The following is a 19,565-nucleotide window of genomic DNA, read 5'->3' as shown; positions in this document are numbered from 1 at the left end:
GATGAACCAGGACTAACTGTGGTTTGATCCCCAGCATCCCATATGGTCCCCCAAGCCAGGAGTAACCCGAGTGTCACGAAAAATCCAAAAAACAAAATGATAAAGAAATAATTTGTGTGGAATAATTCTTAATGAACACTGAACTATTTTCAGGTTGTAAATCTTTTAAAACCATGTTTATGATTTTACTTGCACATGTGTAGGTCACACATAGTATTTCAAACTACTTTTAACATTTATAAACTTCTCATACTTATTAACAGATACAACCATCAGTCAACAGACTAGAATAAACTAGTAACTAACTTGAATAAACTAGTAACTAAAAATTGCTACACACACACACACACACACACACACACACACACACACACACACACACACACACACACACACACACACACACACAGAGTCTTCTTAACTTAGAAAAGTAAAACCAAACCTCTTACTTTATTCAGATCTTCATGGAGACCATCCATCAGAAATAGAAGCAGCTCTTGTGAATCTTGCTGGCTGTATCCTGCAAATTGGTCATTAATCTTCCCAATAGTTATTTTAAAGTCTTTTGGGCTGATATACCTGTACTGTCCTGCCCACAGGGCTTTCATAATTATGCCAAATTCTTCTGCCACTTCACCTTTATGCCCCAACAGATTCGACCTTGACAAATAAAATTGAAGCATTAAAGAAAAAAATTGCAAGTATAGTACTTCATTTTTTTTTTTTTTTTTTTTTTTTTTTTTAGTTTTTGGGTCACACCCAGTGGTGCTCAGGGGTTACTCCTGGCTGTCTGCTCAGAAAAAGCTCCTGGCAGGCACGGGGGACCATATGGGACACCGGGACTCGAACCAATCACCTTTGGTCCTGGATTGACTGCTTGTAAGGCAAACACCGCTGTGCTATCTCTCCGGGCCCAGTGCTTCATTGTTTTTTTAAAGCCAGTCAAATTGAGAAGTGGGGAGGGGTTATATACCAACTTTTGTGATACTAATGTTAATAAGTTCTGATAAACCACTGCCATCGGACCAGCCAGTATAGTACTTCTTGAATATATCTATTCACAGGTTTATTACCAAATTATTATTTATTTATTTTTGTTTTGGGGTCACACCTGGCAGTGCTCAGGGGTTACTCCTGGCTTTACGCTCAGAAATTGCTCCTGGCAGGCTCGGGAGACCATGAGATGCCAGGATTCGAACCACTGTCCTTCTCCATGCAAGGCAAACGCATTACCTCCATGATATCTCTCCGGCCCCTCCTATTACCAAATTCTTTTTTTTCCCTTTATTTTAACATCTTGATTACAAATATGATTGTAATTAGGTTTCGGTCATGTAAAGAAGTTGGGGCCTTTTTTTTTGGGGGGGGGCCCCACACCCGGCAGTGTGCTATCTGCTCAGAAATAGCTCCTGGCAGGCACGGGGACCATATGGGATGCCGGGATTCAAACCAACCATCTTAGGTCCTGGATTGGCTGCTTGCAAGGCAAACAATGCTGTGCTATCTCTCCAGCCCCCTATTACCAAATTCTTATCTGAATCTGATTTGCTGCTTTGGAGGTTGACAGTCCTGACCCTGTCCTTAGTTACAAGCTCCAATTAATGATATCAAGGGCTGCTGTGTTATATTGCTCCTTTTCCATCTGTGCTTCAACAGCCATTGGAGTCTTTTCTCTACACTTTTTTTTAAACTTTATTAATTGAATGGTTTTTGGGCCAGCATTGCTCAGGGGTTACTCCTGGCTCTGCACTCAGAAATTGCCCTGGCAGGGTGGGTAGGGGACCATATGGATGCCAAACTGGGTCTCACCAGGTTTGGCTATAAGCAAGGCAAACATCCCACCACTATGCTATCTGCCTGGCTCCTTTACTTTCAGTTACTCCTGACTCTGTGCTCAGAAACTGCTCCTGGCCTGTGGGACCATATGAGATGCTGGGGATCAAACCATGGTCTGTCCTGGATCAGCCATATGAAAGGCAAATGCCCTACCACTGCATTATTGCTTGGTCCCTACGGCCCCTTTTCTCTACATTTTTTTTTGGGTCAGGAAGGGTGTTTGGGTCACACTGGTGGTGCTCAGTGGTTACTCCTGTCTCTGAGATCAGAAATCGCTCCTGGCAGGCATGGAGAATGATGGGATTTGAACCACAATCTGTCCTGGATCAGCTGTGTGCAAGGCAAAAAACCCTACTGCTGTGCTATCTCTCCGGCCCCGCTTTTTTCTACATTTTTTTTTGTTTGTTTGTTTTTGGGTCACAACTGGCAGCGCTCAGGGGTTACTCCTGGCTCCATGCTCAGAAATTGCCCCTGGCAGGTTCAGGGAACTATATAGGATGCCGGGATTCGAACCAATGACCTTCTGCATGAAAGGCAAACACCTTACCTCCATGCTATCTCTCCAGCCCCTCTCTACATTTTTTAAATTAAAAACATTTCCTCTATTTTTTTTGGGGGGGGTCACACCCAGCAGCACCCAGGGGTTACTCCTGGCTCTATGCTCAGAAGTAGCTCCTGGCAGGCTCGGGGGACCATATGGGATGCAGGGATTCGAACCACCGTACTCTGCATGCAAGGCAAATACCTCCACGCTATCTCTCCGACCCCTTTCCACTTTTTCTAATTTGAACTGTTTAAAGCTGAGTAATAAGCATGTCCCTTTAATATTAGAGTGAAAAATGTAATTCCCTTACCTGTTAATATCATCCTGGTAATTGTTACGGTTGAAATAATCAGCCAAACATGGAGCATTACACAGACACTGTAATATTGAGTTCATATAACAAGTATTCCCTAAATTACGAAGTCCAGTGAGAGCTGGCCCAGTTCCTCCAAAAACAGGACTGAGATTTCGAATCTGGTTACTCCACAGCCTTGTAATCTCTGCTTTAGGGTGACATGTTGGCCTGAAGAAAAGAAAACATTTATGTGTCTTTAAATGTAGAAGACCTAAAATGAAAGGTGTAGACTAAATGGCAGTGAGTTCCACCATATGTACCTTAGTCTGTTCAACAGTTGTTCATGAGGTGCTGAGTCTGTTTTAAAGTACTGAGGTAGCTTAGAGGTGACTGTCCCATCAAACAAGCACCTCTAACTTCTTCTTTTTTTTTTTTTTTGGTCACACCCGGCAGCACCCAGGGGTTACTCCTGGCTTCATGCTCAGAAATCGCTCCTGGCAGGCTCGGGGGACCATATGGGACGCCGGGATTCAAACCGATGACCTTCTGCATGAAAGGCAAATGCCTTACCCTCCATGCTATCTCTCCGGCCCCCTCTAACTTCTTTATGTAAGACAAACCATTGTATCTAACAGTATCAAGGAAGCATGGTAATTCCCAAATGACCACACTCAACAAGAATCCCAAACACAAACAAAAGAAAGATACATGATTGAGGGGAGATGGAAGGCAGAGGTCATTTGGGTATGATTAACCCAAATCTAGAGTAATATTACATATATGGCAGCTTTTATTTATTTATTTTTTTTTGGTTTGGTTTTTTTTTTGGGTCACACCCGGCGGCACTCCGGGGTTACTCCTGGCTCTGTGATCAAAAATCACTCCTGGCAGGCTCAGGGGACCATAAGGGATGTCAGGGATCGAATCCGGGTCCGTCCTGGGTCGTTCTTGCTGTTCACAAGGCAAACACCCTACTATTGTGCTATGACTCTGGCTGCAGGAAACTAGCTTTTGTTCTTTGTTTTTTGTTTTTCATTTTTTGGGTCACACTGGCAGCTCTCAGGGGTTACTCCTGGCTCAATGCTCAGAAATTGCTCCTGACAGGTTCGGGGGACCATATGGGAAGGAAACTAGTTTTTACCTATCATTTCCCACCTGTAAGTTTCTGGAGGAAAAAAAAAATACTTATTTTGGAGGAGGCATATATTACAAAAGAGGTGACTAAACAAATTCCTTAGCAGATTAAACAGATTCCTTAGCAGTTCAGAGACTATATTTTATACTTCTATATGTTTTCCTTTTACCTATCTGAAAAAGCAAAAATTGTAAGTGGCAAGTAGGGGCCATAAAAATGTATTTCCGTTACATAAGGCCAACTTTCTAGTCCAATCCCCAGCACTATATAAGGTCCCCCTGGCACAAAGCCCAGAGTAAACCCTGAGCACAACTGGATGTAACCCAAATACCTTACACCTTCACATACAGACAGGAAAAAAAAAAGTTATGAAAAAAACTGATTATTACTTGTTTATAGCCTAATACCAGAAATTCATTGATGGAAAAAGAATAGAAAAAGACCTACAAGCAGCCGGCTTCCACATTAATGGTTAAGGTTATATTTTTATATGGATCTTGAGGTCTGCTACAAGAAAAAATAAAGGGGCTGGAGTGATAGCATATCAGGTAGGGTGTTTGCTTTGCACATAGCCAACCCAGGCTTGATCCCTGGCATCCCATATGGCCCCCCAAGCATGCCAGGAGTGATTTCTGAGAGCAGAGCTGGGAGTAACCCTTGAGTGCCACCGGTGTGGCCCAGAAACCAAAAAAATTAAATAATAACTTTTAAAAATCTTAGAAACTATGGTTTTCGGAAGAACCGCAAAAGTATTGAAAACATTTCTAGGTAATCTATGGCATGATGCCTTAAGCTATAACAATGTACATGCAATTTGGGGCAGGAGCAAGGCTCAGCTCCTGGGTCTGTGCTTGAGATTCTCTTGGCAGTGGTCAGAACTGGCAGTTGTCAGGGATTAAATCCAGGCTGCCTGAATGCAAAGCACAAGCTCAGCCTGTTGAGCTCTCTCAGTCCTGTCTGCACAATTTTATAAGTTTAGTAGTACTTTTGTTTTTTGTTTTGGAAAAATACCTGTGGTGCCCTAGAGATTATCTGATGCTGGAAATCAAACACAGGCTTCCTAGTCAAGGACACCTTAACTATTTCTTCCTTTGTGGGGAAACTTCCATGGCTGGTTTGGCTAATAATAGAAATTTCAGACTCAACCATAAGCTATTAAGTTTAGTGTAGAAACTTACTAACAACGGCACTAGTCTTGTTCTAGGAGTTAGAATAAACTTACTTGTTATCCCGATTAACTGTTGGAGTTACTGTTGGTTTCCTTTTCTCTTCCTCTTGAATAGCTTGTGTTATATCTGGGGAGGAGTAGGAACGCTTCAGCTTAGAGGGTTCCCTATCCCGCTCAGCAGGAATCTGTGGCTTGGTTTTATGAGTTGGGGTGGTGGAAGGAGGTGCAACAGGAGGCGCCATTTCCGGTGGATACATATGAACAGTATTGGTGGGTGAATGATAATAACGAAAAGTTCCAGTGACTGGGTCCAGAAACTTAGAAGAAAAAAAAATGGTCAAAACATATTGAACATGAACACATGCACACACGGAAAAAATGTTGGTCAAAATATATTTAACACAAACACATACAAATATCCCAATGCTAAACTTTTCAATTATTTTGGATAAAAGAGTGGTAATTTAAACTTCAGTAATAAAACAGAGAAATGGAGGCTTTTAAGTAATGACTATATTTCTGAATTACAAGACTGCTGCTACTTTATAGCCAACTTGCTAGGTTGGATGTTGAGAAATCTAAGTCTACTATAATTAGAGAATAAACTGTCCTCAATAAAGAAGAACAGAGAAAAGACTGCATTATAGGAGATAAAATAATGTTAAAAACAAACACAGAAGTTACTTTTATGAAAAGTTGCAATTACCTTGGCCCAGCCTGAAGGCAGTCCTGGTACAATCCTCCCCATTTCTTCACTCCGTGCTCTTGTCAAAGGTTCTCGCTGAGCCTAATTTAAAGCCAAAAAAAGAAAAAGTTAAAAAAATTTCATCACATACAAATGTAGGCTGCTTTAGCCTCCCCCAGTCTCCCATAGTGATCCCCTTTAATATTTTATAAAAACAAGTTCAAAGATTTAAGTTAGGGTTTTTTATTTGTTTTTGTTTTTTGGGCCACACCCATTTGATGCTCAGGGGTTACTCCTGGCTAAGTGCTCTAGAAATTGCCCTGGGCTTGGGGGGACCTATGGGATGCCAGGGGATCTAACTGCGGTCCTTCCTCAGCTAGCGCTTGCAAGGCAGACACCTTACCTCTAGTGCCACCATGCCAATCCCTAGTTTTTTTTTTTTTTTTGAGGCCAAAATTATCATAGCAAAAAGAAGAATGAGCGTATACTTTATATGTAACGATTTTTTTTTTTTTTTTTTTTTTTTGGTTTTTGGGCCACACCGGCAGTGCTGAGAAGTTACTCCCGGCTCTGTGTTCAGAACTTGCTCCTGTCAGGCTCAGGGGACCATTTGGGATGCCAGGAATTGAACCTGGGTCTATCACAGGTTAGCTGCATACTAATCACTCCAGCCCTGAAACACAACTACTTTTACAGCAGGTTATTTGAGTAGTCTCCCAGGGGTACTAGGTTCAGTAATGTAGGCCCTATCATTTTGGTGCACAGGTCTCTAAAGCTGCACCCAGAGTGATAAGGTCCTTCAAGAATGAATATTTATGGTGCTGGAAATCAAACCTGAATCAGCTGCATGTAAGGAAAGTGCCCTACCTGCTGTATTACCTTTTAACACCCCAATATCCTTTTGATTAAAGGCTGGGCAATTGTCTATAGCATGTTATATACCACACTTCTATTTATTCATCATCAGACTAAGAATGCCACTGTCATCTTTGGGTGTAATTAATAATTCTATGAAAGTAGGCTTGCAGGGGCCAAAGTAACAGTACAGCAGGTAAGACACTTGCCTTGCATGCAACAAACCCAGACTCAATCCCTGGAATCCCATGATTGCCATTCCTGAGCTCAAGAATAATTCTTTTTTTTTTTTTTTTTTTTTTTTTTTTTGGTTTTTGGGTCACACCCGGCGGTGCTCAGGGGTTACTCCTGGCTGTCTGCTCAGAAATAGCTCCTGGCAGGCACGGGGGACCATATGGGACACCGGGATTCGAACCAACCGCCTTAGGTCCTGGATCGGCTGCTTGCAAGGCAAACGCCGCTGTGCTATCTCTCCGGGCCCTCAAGAATAATTCTTGAGTGCAGAGCCAGGAAGAACCCCTGAGCATCACCGCATATATGCCCTACCTGCCTCCCCAAAAAATGGGAAGTAGGTTTGCAATGTTTCTTCAAGATCTTGCTTTCAAATATTTGTATAATATGCAGAAGTAGAATTCCTGAGGCTGGTGAGATAATACAGAGTATAAGGTGCTTGCTTCGTAGGCAGCTGACTTGGCTCAAGGTATGTATGACCCCCCAAGTATCTCTAGGAGGAGTAAGCTTGAGCAATGCTCGGATGTGGCTCCCAAACCAACAAACAAAAGAGAAAAAAAATCCAAACCAAGTAACATTTTTAGGTAAGATTTTAGAGTTTTACTTTCATAAAATGAATAGAATATGCTTTAGGGCCCAGAGAGATAGCACAGCGGCGTTTGCCTTGCAAGCAGCCGATCCAGGACCAAAGGTGGTTGGTTCAAATCCTGGTGTCCCATATGGTCCCCCGTGCCTGCCAGGAGCTATTGCTGATCAGACAGCCAGGAGTAACCCCTGAGCACCTCCGGGTGTGGCCCAAAAACCAAAAAAAAAAAAAAAAAAAAAAAAAAGAATATGCTTTAAATAATAGATTATATAAATGAGTCCATCTAAACATATCGACATCAAAATGCAAATAGGCAGTAAAGCCATGAACAGGGTTTATTCAAAGCTACCAGGAAGAAAATGTCTCCAAGGGTGACTGACACCTGCCCTCTGGCTTCTCTCTTTGGGTCTATTACCTATATAACTTCTGATGTACTCCCCAAGTTCTGAGGCATAAAGAAACTGTAGTCCAGATGATCCACCTGTTTGTGCAGAACTCTCTAGCGTGTTAACTTAAATAAAGGGCCCTGAAAACTAATGTTGAAAAAACAAGTGAAAAAGATACTCTGAGGGTAAAAATAATTTTTTTCATGGTGCCAAGAATCAAGTCCAGGGACTCACACATTGTAGCATTGATTCATTCGCACAGTCCCACAAAAAAAGATAAACTGGGGTCCCGGTGCGGTGGCGCTAGAGGTAAGGTGTCTGCCTTACCAGCGCTAGCCTAAGACGAACTGTGGTTCGATCCCCCGGCGTCCCATATGGTCCCCCAAGCCAGGAGCGACTTCTGAGCACATAGCCAGAAGTAACCCCTGAGCGTCACCGGGTGTGGCCAAAACAAACAAACAAACAAACAAACAAGTGATAAACTGGGGGGCCTGAGCGGTGGCGCTAGAGGTAAGGTGTCTGCCTTGCAAGCGCTAGCCTAGGATGGACCGGGTTTAATCCCCCAGCGTCCCATATGGTCCCCCAAAGCCAGGAGTGATTTCTGAGCAAATAGCCAGGAGTAATCGCTGAGTGACAAATGGGTGTACCCCCCAAAAAAAGATAACCCAATGCTGTAATAATTATATATTATAACCATGTTTTCTCAGCCTACTTGATAACTTACTTTATTTCTTTCAGTGTCCTCAGTATTTTCTCTCAAAGTTCCAGTCTTCAAAATTCCACTTTCTGGCTGTCCTTTAATCTTAACAGACTGTAAAATTGTTAAAATGTCAGAAGTGTAAGAAAACGCAACTTCTCTCAATAAAAATTTACTAACACAGGCTAATACAGTTATAACGATCAGACTGAAAGTGTAAAAAAAAATGAAGCAACGGAAAGTCTATTTTATTGACAAACCAATACTGTTCATTAAAGGTGACTAGTTGGGAGACCATGTGGCATTTCCTAACAAAACAGATAAAGATATTTTAAGGGACTGGAGAAATAGTACAGTGGTAGGGCACTTGCCTGCACAGGTTCAATCCCCAGCTCCCTACGTGGTCCTGAGCCCTCCAGAAATAAATCCTGAGCACAGAGCGAGAGTGACCTCTAAGCACTGTCAAATGGGGGCCCCCAAAAAACAAATTTTTTTGATGAATTAGTGTAAAAATAAAAAACAAAAAACAGATCACAAGTTATAAAACATAATATAGTCAAGTAAAAGAAGTTGATCACTAGGGGCCAGAGTGATAGCACAGCAGTAAGGCATTTTTGCCTTGCACTCAGCCAACCTGGGACAGGCCTGGGTTTGATCCTCTGTATCCCATATGGTCCCCTGAGCCTGCCAGGAGCAGCTTCTGAACGCAGAGCCAGCAGTAACACCCTGAGTGGCACCTGGTGTGGCCCCCGAAAAAAAAAACAAAACACCAAAACAAAAAAAGCTGATCATTAGTATGTTTTTTTCCATAGTCTTTTTTTTTTTTTTTTTTTTGGTTTTTGGGTCACACCTGGCAGTGCTCAGGGGTTATTCCTGGCTCCAGGCTCAGAAATTGCTCCTGGCAGGCACAGGGGACCATATGGGGCGCCGGGATTCGAACCGATGACCTCCTGCATGAAAGGCAAACGCCTTACCTCCATGCTATCTCTCCGGCCCCTTCCATAGTCTTTTGAACATCCTTTTATGGGTAAGAATGAGACTGAAAAAAAAAAAAAAAAAAAAGCGATAGTACAGCAAGTAGGGTGTTTGCCTACAAGCAGGGGAACAGGGTTTGATCCCAGACATCCAATATGGTTCCCAGACATCCAATATGGTTCCCCATGCCTGCCAGAAATGATTCTGGAATGCAGAGCCAGGAGTAAACCCTGAGCACTGCCAAGTATGGCCCATAAAACAAAAATAAAGAAATAAAAGAAAAAAGAAAGAAGAATGGCTCTGGTTACAGTGAAAGAGTAAATTCTAAAAACAGAAAAAGTAGAGGGCATTTGCCTTGCATACAGCTGACCTGGGAGGGACCCGGTTTGATTCCTGGCACCCCATATATGGTCACTGAATGCAGAGCCAGGAGTAACCCGAGTGCCACTGGCTGTGGCAAAATCAATCTATCAAGTTTAAAAAAAAGTTAAAAAAAAATGTTAAAGCAAATCAAGACATTATCTGGGGTATAGATGTAGTTCTGTGGTACAGTGCATGCTGCACATGTATAAGGTCATGAATTCTAGCCCTTGCACCTCATCATAACTACTCAAAAAAAGAATCTAGAACTTTATGTAATAACATTAAAAAGTGCAATTCTAGGAGCCAGAGCGATAGCACAGCAGTAGGATGTTTGCCTTGCATGTGGCTGACAAAGGACGAACTGAGGTTCAATTCCCGGCATCCCATATGGTCCCCCAAGCCAGGAGCAATTTTTTTTGTTGTTTGGTTTTTTGGGTCACACTGGCAGCGCTCAGGGGTTACTCCTGGCTCTATGCTCAGAAATCGCCCCTGGCAGGCACAGGGGACCATATGGGATGCTGGGATTCGAACCACCGTCCTTCTGCATGCAAGGCAAACCTCCTTACCTCCATGCTATCTCTCCGGCCCCCTTTTTTTGTTTTTTTGTTTTTTTTTTTTTTTTTCTGCCACACCTGCTGATGCTCAGGGGTTACTCCAGGAGCAATTTCTGAGCGCATAGCCAGGAGTAACCTGAGCATCAACAGGTATGCCCCAAAATAAATTAAAAAAAAAAAGTGTGAATCTATTAACATATTGATAGACCTACCACCACAATATTTTTTGAGGCGCGAGGCCTCCCAAGCAGTGCTCAGCAGGCCACAGTTGGCCAACCAAACCATGAAGACTTCACTAAAAGGACTCCGTGGTACTGGGTGCCACCAGAGTACATGAGAGGAAACTTCGTAAACAGATAGAATGTACTATAACAAGTTAGAAACGTATAATCAGGAGCCAGTGAGGTGGCGCTAGAGGTAAGTTGTCTGCCTTGCAAGCGCTAGCCAAGGAAGGACCTCGGTTCGATTCCCTGGTGTCCTACATGGTCCCCCCAAACTAGGGGCAATTTCTGAGTGCTTAGCCAGGAGTAACCGCTAAGCATCAAACGGATGTGGCCCAAAAAACAAAAACACAGAAGAGAGAGAGAGAGAGAGAGAGAGAGAGGAGAGAGAGGAGAGAGAGAGAGAGAGAGGAGAGAGAGAGAGAGAGAGGAGAGAGAGGAGAGAGAGGAGAGAGAGGAGAGAGAGGGGAGAGAGGGGAGAGAGAGGAGAGGGAGAGAGAGAGAGAGAGAGAGAGAGAGAGAGAGAGAGAGAGAGAGAGAGAGAGAGAGAGAGGCCGGCGAGGTGGCGCTTGAGGTAAGGTATCTGCCTTGCAAGCGCTAGCGAGAGAGAGAGAGAGAGAGAGAGAGAGAGACAGAGAGAGAGAGAGAGAGACAGAGAGAGAGAGAGAGACAGAGAGAGAGAGAGAGAGAGAGAGAGAGAGAGAGAGAGAGAGAGAGAGAGAGAGAGAGAGAGAGAGAGAGAGAGAGAGAGGCCGGCGAGGTGGCGCTTGAGGTAAGGTATCTGCCTTGCAAGCGCTAGCCCAGGAAAGATTGCGACCGTGGTTCGATCCCCCGGCGTCCCATATGGTCCCCCCAAGCCAGGGGCAATTTCTGAATCCTTAGCCAGGAGTAACCCCTGAGCATCAGATGGGTGTGGCCCGAAAGAAGGAAGGAAGGAAGGAAGGAAGGAAGGAAGGAAGGAAGGAAGGAAGGAAGGAAGGAAGGAAGGAAGGAAGGAAGGAAGGAAGGAAGGAAGGAAGGAAGGAAGGAAGGAAGGAAGGAAGGAAGGAAGGAAGGAAGGAAGGAAGGAAGAAAACGTATAATCACACAAAATATTCCCCAAAATTGTGGGAATCTGGGGTTGGAGAGATAGCACTGCGGTGTTTGCCTTGCAAGTAGACGATCCCAGACCTAACGTGGTTGGTTCAAATCCCGGTGTCCCATATGGTTCCCCTACCCTCCACCCCGTGCCTGCCAGGAGCTATTTCTGAGCAGTTAGCCAGGAATAACCCCTGAGCACCGCCAGGTCTGGCCCAAAAACAAACAAAAAATCCCAACAATACTGGAGCACAAAAAAAAGAAGAGGGCATGAGTGGGTAGGGTACTTGCCTTGCACACAGTTGACCTGGGTTTAATCTTGGTCAATCCATCTAGTCCTGAGTCTGCTAGGAGTCATTCCTGAGTGCAAAGCCAGGAGTAACTCCTGAGCATTGTCAGGTGTGGCCCCAAAATAAAAAACAAACTGAAAAATGGGAGCCAGAGCAATAGTACAGCAGGTACCTTGCCTTGCATGTGGTCGACCTGAGTTTGATCCCTGGCATCCCTGAACCCTCTAGGAGTGAAATCTGAGTGCAAAGCCAGAAGTAAGCCCTGAGCACCTATAAATGTGGGCCATCCCAAAAGCAACAGCAGTAAGGCCATCATCAGTATTTAACTGGTACTTAATTTTTCCATCAACTATACATCAAACATAAACACTCAAAATATATTTATGCAGACTATTAAAAATGTGTGGCATATGTCATATAGATGAGAAATTAATTCCATTTCCAACCAGGGAAAGTGAACCAATTAGATGACTCCATATAAATACATGTACACTAGAAAATGACTAAAAATGCCTGCCTGGTTATGGAGTGCTACTGGGGCTATCGTTTTACATACAACTTATTTCACAGAGCCGATATTTTTTCTCATTCTCCTGGTTGTGCACTCAGAAAACACTCCTGGGAGGCCTGGGAGGCTCAGGAACCATATGGAATGCCAGGAATTGAATCCAGGTTGGCCACTTGCAAGGCAAACACCCTATTACTGTGCTATCACTCTGGGCCCCACCGGCAATTTTCATTGTTAATTTCTGCCTGTACCTTGCCCGAACTTGAATCTCCTGGCCCAGAGGCATGGGGCACATCTGCCAACTTTTTCTGCAGTTCTGGGGTTGAAACTCCTTTCCCTCTGTCTTCCACAGATTTCTTGGCATCAGTAGTTTCATGTTCACTTTTATTTTGTCTTTTGACTCCTGTTATCTCTCTGCCCCTCTTTGCTGAGATTTCTTTATCTTCTTTCTTAGCCTGTTCACTTTCTCTCTTCTCCATTTCTTCTTTTCCTTTTTGTTGCTTCTCTGTGCTTTCATTTCCTCCCATTTCTGGCTTTTCTCTGGTGTTTTGTTGTTCTTCCCTCCTAAATTTCTCTTTATGTTCCTCTTGCAGCCTTTCTCGGAGTTCTTTTTCTCGTCTGTTTTTCTCCATTAGCATAGCAGTTTCTGCATGAATAAGAGCTTTTTCTTCATCTGTTAACACGGTAGTTGGAGGTATAAATACTGGCTTTGTGGAACGATCAGGAACAATTTTTCCATTCTGAGGAGACTGCTGCTCAGAATCTGTAATTTCAGATTGTATTCTCTGCTCTTCAGGCAATCTGACTGCCGGTTTTTTTGTACGGTCAATCTATACCAACAAAAACAGAGCAAAATACATTTCTGCCAAGACCCAGAAACACTGCTACTTCAATTCTTGAAATCAAAGTATGATAAAAAAGAATTGTCACACTGGAAACAACTGCTACAACTTCTGTGAATGTTACTAAGGTCAAGATTTTTCACATCTACTTGAATAGAAAGTCAAATGCAACTCATACTTAGCCTTCTCCTCTTTTTATTTTTGGTTTTTCGGTCACACCTGGCATCGCTCAGGGGTTACTTCTGGCTCTACGCTCAGGAATCACCCCTGGCAGGCACGGGGGACCACATAGGATGCCGGGATTCAAACCATGGTCCTTCTGGATGCAAGGCAAACGCCTTACCTCCATGCTATCTCTCCAGCCCTTAGCCTCCTCTTCTTAACAAACTTTTAGTTCATTCTAACATATCCTATAGGAAGAGTTCATTCTAAAACAAAAAATCTACACTAAAATAAGCATACCTAAAATAAGCTCCATTTTCTATATACAAACAATATATATTTGTATATATAAATATATATTATATATACATATATATGTCCACTCAGTATGTCCTACATCAGTATTTCATATAACCACAAACCCAGTGAGACAAAAACAAGTTTGTATGATCCATAGTTTAAAATCATATTTGTAGGGCCATAGAGATAGCATGGAGGTAGCATGCAGAAGGACGGTGGTTCAAATCCCAGCATCCCATATGGTGCCTTGAGCCTGCCAGGAACAATTTCTGAGTGTAGAGCCAGGAGTAACCCCTGAGCGCTGCCGGGTGTGCCCCAAAAACAAAAAACAACAACCCCCCCCAAAAAATCATATTTTTAAATGCACGATACTTTTCATATAGAAATATTCAAAGTGTGTCTGATAAATCATATATATATACACACTCACTGAAAATGAGTACAGTAAGGTAGCCTCATATAGAATTGCTTTATGATGTATTTTCAGAAGTTTTATCAAATACTCCTCTTAAAATTTTACCTGAAGTATTAAAAATTAGAAGACTATTTTATGAGACTATTTTAAAAGAAAAAAATGTTGCCTTACTTTTATTATGGGAAAAACAAAAACCCCAACACTTTTCCTCTGCCAGGGCCATTCATTTTTTTTTTTTTACTTACAGCCCCAGGGACCCGAAGGATTGCATTGGGGTTAAAGCACTTGCCTTACACACAGCCAACTTGGATTCCATTCCCAGGACCACATGTGGTCTCCTGCATTCTGCTGCATGAACACTACTGGGTATACCTCCAGCCCCCCAAAATGAAAACCCTCTTTACTTTCTATTCCAATTAATTTTGGACCAGGCAAATGCTCAATGGCTAGAGCACATGGTCTGCATGCAGGATTCATGCCCCAACACAAAACAGTTGTCCAAGCAATGCAAGGAGCAGCCCCTGAGCAGAGCCAAAAGCAGTCCTCAAACAGCCCTCTTCAAGTTTATAATATATGAGAAATAAATGCCTAAATGGATGCTAAACAAATCTTGTTAGAAAATGTTGGGCCCGGAGAGATAGCACAGCGGCATTTGCCTTGCAAGCAGCCTATCTAGGACCAAAGGTGGTTGGTTCGAATCCCGGTGTCCCATATGGTCCCCCGTGCCTGCCAGGAGCTATTTCTGAGCAGACAGCCAGGAGTAACCCCTGAGCACTGCCGGGTGTGACCCCAAAACCAAAAACCAAAAAAAAAAAAAAAGAAAAAAAGAAAATGCATGACCTCGGGGCCAGAGTGGCAACAGGTCAGCCATGTGCAAGGCAAACACCTTATCTGCTATGCTATCACTCTGGATGCCAGGAACAATTATTTTTTAATATTACAGAACTGGAGATAGAGCTCAGCAGAAGAGCTATCTAACTTTTGTGAATGCTGGGTTTTTATCTCCAGCACACTACACACACACACACACCCCAACTCATGGTGGTAGGTGGTAACACACACACACACACACACACACACACACACACACACACACACACCGACTCATGGTGGTAGGTGGTAATACAATCTTTTTTGTTTGTGGGGGAGGAGGGTGTTGGGCCATATCCAGCAGTACTCAGGAACAATTCCTGGCTCTGGACTCAGGATGAACTAGTGGTGCTCAGGAACCATATGCAGCACCAGGTTTGAATCAGGCTGAAACAAGAGCATGCAAAACAGTGCCTTATCTCCTATACTATCTCTAAGTCCTGTAATAGTCTTTTTCTTTCTTTTTTTGCCACACCCGGCACGCTCAGGGGTTACTCCTGGCAGGCTCAGGGGACCATATGGGATGCCGGGGATTGAACTCGCATCCATCCTGGGTCAGTCACGTGCAAGGCAAATGCTCTACCACTGTGCAACCACTCCTGCCCCACTGTAATAGTCTTATTGGTACTGCCAGTATATAGTAAATGGACTACCAGAGAGGTATAAAGTCCTTTTGAATGATCTATTCTAATACTCCTGTGACAAGGAGATAGAATTTTCTTTTCTGGGGGGACTGTACCCAAGTGTTCAGGACTTACTCCTTGCTCTGTGGTCAGGGGTCACTCCAGGTGGGACTCAGGGGACTTTATGTAATGCCAGAGTTTGAAGCTGAGCCAGTCATGTGCAAGTTAAACGCCCTACCTGCATATATTATGGCACCAAGAAAGCTGAATTTTAAAGACATTCCTCAAAAAAAAAAAAAAAAATGTACCAAGACAGATTCTTCTCACTACCATTCTTTCTTTTCTTTTTTTTTTTTTTTGGGGGGGGGTCACATCCAGCAGTGTTCAGGGGTTCCTCCTGGCTCTACACTCAGAAATTGCTCCTGGCAGGCATGAGGGACCATATGGGATGCCAGGATTCGAACCACCATCCTTCTGCATGGAAGGCAGACGCCTAACCTCCAGGCTATCTCTCTGGCCCCAATATTTTTCTTTCTAAAACATTAAAGTTATTTAATTTCTATATGATATACTTAAATAAAACACACAATAAAGTTAAGAGAAAATCAAGAACATACCAGTGGAATATTTTTTATGATAGGCACTGGTTGAATTATGGGCAAACCATCAGACTTAGAAGAAACAATTGGCTCAGCTGGAGCTGATGTATTCAGTGGTCCTGTTCTATCATCCTGATCATTGATCAATTCCATGTTTTCATCAATATCTATTGGAAGTGACGGCATCTGAGCAGCAGGCTTAAAAGGAACTGGTTCTTCCAGTGAGGGGTAAGTAAAGTCCACTAAAATCATTAAAAAAAATCATAAAAAGAAATCATAAAAGAACAGCACATCTCCAAAACAGTGTAACATTGTATGCATATTCTGTGATATTTAAATAAAAATTACGTGGAGACAACAAAAATCTCAAAGTTTTAAACATGAGTTCCCGAGATGTTAACATTTTGTATAATGAATGGATGAATACCAACTCCTATTTAGCAGGGCAAATAGATACACAGCCATAAACGTGACCGGTTGACAAAAAAACTTATTTTGATGCCTATCTTCCAAAAGCAATTTAAACAAAAGATTTCACATACATACATGAGATAGACACCTCTTCATTCTTGCCTCGTGGTGGTGGGGTAACTTTAGCATTGGTTGTGTATTGGGGATAACAAAGAAGCCAGTTTTCATAGCCACCTTCCAAGACTAAGGGCTCATTGCGCAGGACTGTTTTGGTTTCCCACTGTTAAGATACAGAAGCGGACATTTTGCATGCTGGCAAGTCAAATTCCATTTTATTTCCCGATGTAAAGTCCTAGTGGTTTCTTTATTTTCCCTTTCATCATGCTACAGCAGAGAGCACCTAGGTCCTTGTGGACAGCATGAGAGACAGCAGCACCCCAACTACCTCAGGCATTTTGTTTCAGGGCTCTGAGTTAACTGCTCAGGTTTGTACAAGCGCAGCAGAAAGGAAAGAAGGAAGCAAGGCCAGGACCTAGGCAGAGAGCATCTTTCTGGGTGTATTTCCTACTTACTTTACTATTTTAAAAAACACTCCATTTTATTTCCAAAGCTCTTCAGATTTTAGATGTTCTAAACTATATGGTGTTTCTCAACCTTTTTTTTACCTTCCTTTTTACTGGGGAGGTGGGGGTAAGTGATGCCCTCCTGTGCTCAGGGAGCATGCCTAGTGATACTTATGGGATCTGATGTGGTTCTGGGAACTGAACCTGGGTTGGTTGTATACTCATCAAGTGCCCTTCCTACTGCGGTCTCTCTCAGGCCTCAATCTTGATCTGACAGTAGCTTCCTTCCATACCTGTTTCCTTCCTATCTAAAGCTGGGATCCATCATATAGTTGGTCCCCTTAGAATATTCCTTATTTTGGGGGGGAGGGCGCCACACCCATTTGATGCTCAGGGGTTACTCCTGGCTAAGCGCTCAAAAATTGCCCCTAGCTTGGGGGGAACCATATGGGATGCCAGGGGATCAACCCTGGTCCTTCCTTGGCTAACGTTTGCAAGGCAGACCTAGCGCCACCTCTCCGGCCCTAGAATATTCTTTTTTTCTTTTTTTTTTTTTTTGGGGGGGTCACACCTGGCAACACTCAGGTGTCCATATAGGATGCTGAAATTCAAAACAACATCAATCCTGGGTCGGCTGCGTGCAAGGCAAACACCCTACTGTTATGCTATTTCTTCGGCCGCCCTTTGGAATATTCCAAGAAAGACTGTTCTAAACACTACTACCTTTGCTGCATATATTTTTGTCTTCATGTTCTAATTTTATGGCACTAATCACTTCTTGGCCTTTAGGCCAATATATAATATATATAAATAATATATATAAAAATATAAATAATATATATAAAAATATAATAATCTTAAAGTACTTATTTAAATCTAAATCTTTATATATATATATATATTTTCAATTCAACTGTAGAAATCTAGAGATATTTTTCTGGAGTAATTAGTTTTATAATGAGGCATCACAGTACTAATCTTTCTTCCTTTAGACACATCCCTCTCTACCTTTATTTTGGATTCCCAGCAGTGGTTGTGTACCTAGCACACCTGGTGAGGACTGAAAGGTTCAGTTCTTAGGCTCTGTGATGTGGACCTTTCATACCCAGCAATGCCACAGGCCACTAGGTTATATCCAGCAGTGTTCGATGAGCTGTATGGTGCTAGGGATACTTATGCCAGGCAAGCACTATAGAGCAATCACCCTGGCCCAAAGTCCAATTCTTTGAGGGGCAAAGGGAGCCACACCAGTGATGCTTAGGGGTTATTCCTGGCTCTGTACTCAGCTATTACTCCTCATAGTATTTGGAGAACCATATAAATGGTGTGGATCAAACCCAGGTCAGCCAAGTGCAAGGAAAGCATCCTACTCACAATACAAATTCTCCAGTCCCACAAAGTTCAATCCTTTATTTTTTGTTTATTTTTTTTGTTTGTTTTTGGGCCACATCCAGTGGTACTCAGGGGTTACTCCTGGGCTGTGGAACCATCTGAAATGCTGGGGACTAAACCTGGGTAAGCCACAAGGCAAGAGTCTTAACTGTTGTTCGTTTGCTATAGCCCCTAACATCCAATCCTTAAAACAAAAAATTAAAATTTTCATTTGTACTTATGTTTGGTGCTCGTTTTGGCAGCACATATACTAAAACTGGAACGACACAGAGAAGATTATCATGACCCCTGAGCAAGGATGACACGTAAATTGGTGTACTTATATTTGAAAATTCTTCTTTTTTCTTTTTTTTTAGTTTTTGGGTCACACCCGACAGCGCTCAGGGGTTACTTCTGGCTCTATGCTCAGAAATCGCTCCTGGCAGGCTCGGGGGACCATATGGGATGCCGAAATTTGAACCACCATCATTCTGCATCTAGGGCAAACGGCATCTCTCTGGCATATTTGAAAATTCTTGCATTTTTTTTTTTTTTGGTGGGTCACACCCGGCAGTGCTCAGGGGTTATTCCTGGCTCCAGGCTCAGAAATTGTTCCTGGCAGGCACGGGGGACCTTATGGAGCGCCGGGATTCGAACCGATGACCTCCTGCATGAAAGGCAAACACCTTACCTCCATGCTATCTCTCCGGCCCCGCATCCTATTTTATACAGAAGAGTTTACTATTATCTGGTGATTTTAATGTATTCTTTTAAATCTAAATTTAAAAAATTTTACAACTACAGCATGATGGACCTTTTTTAATATTAATGACTACTTAAGAGCCGAAGAGAGCACAGCGGCAGAGCGTTTGCCTTGCAAACAGTGATTCAGGATGAATGATGGCTTGAATCCCAGCATACCATATGGTCCCCCATGCCTGCCAGGAGTAACCCCTGAGCACTGCTGGGTGTGACCCCAAAATCAAACTAACTAACTAAATAA

The 19,565-nt window shown here is 42.9% G+C and overlaps 1 protein-coding gene and 1 non-coding gene across 2 annotated transcripts in view; one reads left to right on the top strand and one right to left on the bottom strand.

Annotated features, from left to right (window-relative positions):
• USP8 (ubiquitin specific peptidase 8) overlaps positions 1-19,565 on the bottom strand; it is a 68,940-nt gene that overhangs the window by 4,848 nt on the left and 44,527 nt on the right. Inside the window, exons 9-16 of the mRNA XM_049781434.1 lie at positions 16,764-16,908; positions 16,236-16,459; positions 12,658-13,236; positions 8,446-8,532; positions 5,685-5,765; positions 5,033-5,295; positions 2,691-2,903; positions 450-660 (exon numbers count right to left, since the gene is read on the bottom strand). Coding sequence (XP_049637391.1) covers positions 450-660; positions 2,691-2,903; positions 5,033-5,295; positions 5,685-5,765; positions 8,446-8,532; positions 12,658-13,236; positions 16,236-16,459; positions 16,764-16,908 — 1,803 coding nt within the window. The remainder of the gene's footprint in view (positions 1-449; positions 661-2,690; positions 2,904-5,032; positions 5,296-5,684; positions 5,766-8,445; positions 8,533-12,657; positions 13,237-16,235; positions 16,460-16,763; positions 16,909-19,565) is intronic.
• Positions 18,810-18,920, top strand: LOC126021705 (U6 spliceosomal RNA). Its single transcript, XR_007500195.1, has one exon. It is a non-coding gene; the product is annotated as a U6 spliceosomal RNA (small nuclear RNA).

The sequence above is a fragment of the Suncus etruscus genome, chromosome 10 (assembly GCF_024139225.1).
Source record: "Suncus etruscus isolate mSunEtr1 chromosome 10, mSunEtr1.pri.cur, whole genome shotgun sequence".
NCBI lineage: Eukaryota > Metazoa > Chordata > Mammalia > Eulipotyphla > Soricidae > Suncus > Suncus etruscus.
This window is presented reverse-complemented; position numbering and strand designations above follow the sequence as displayed.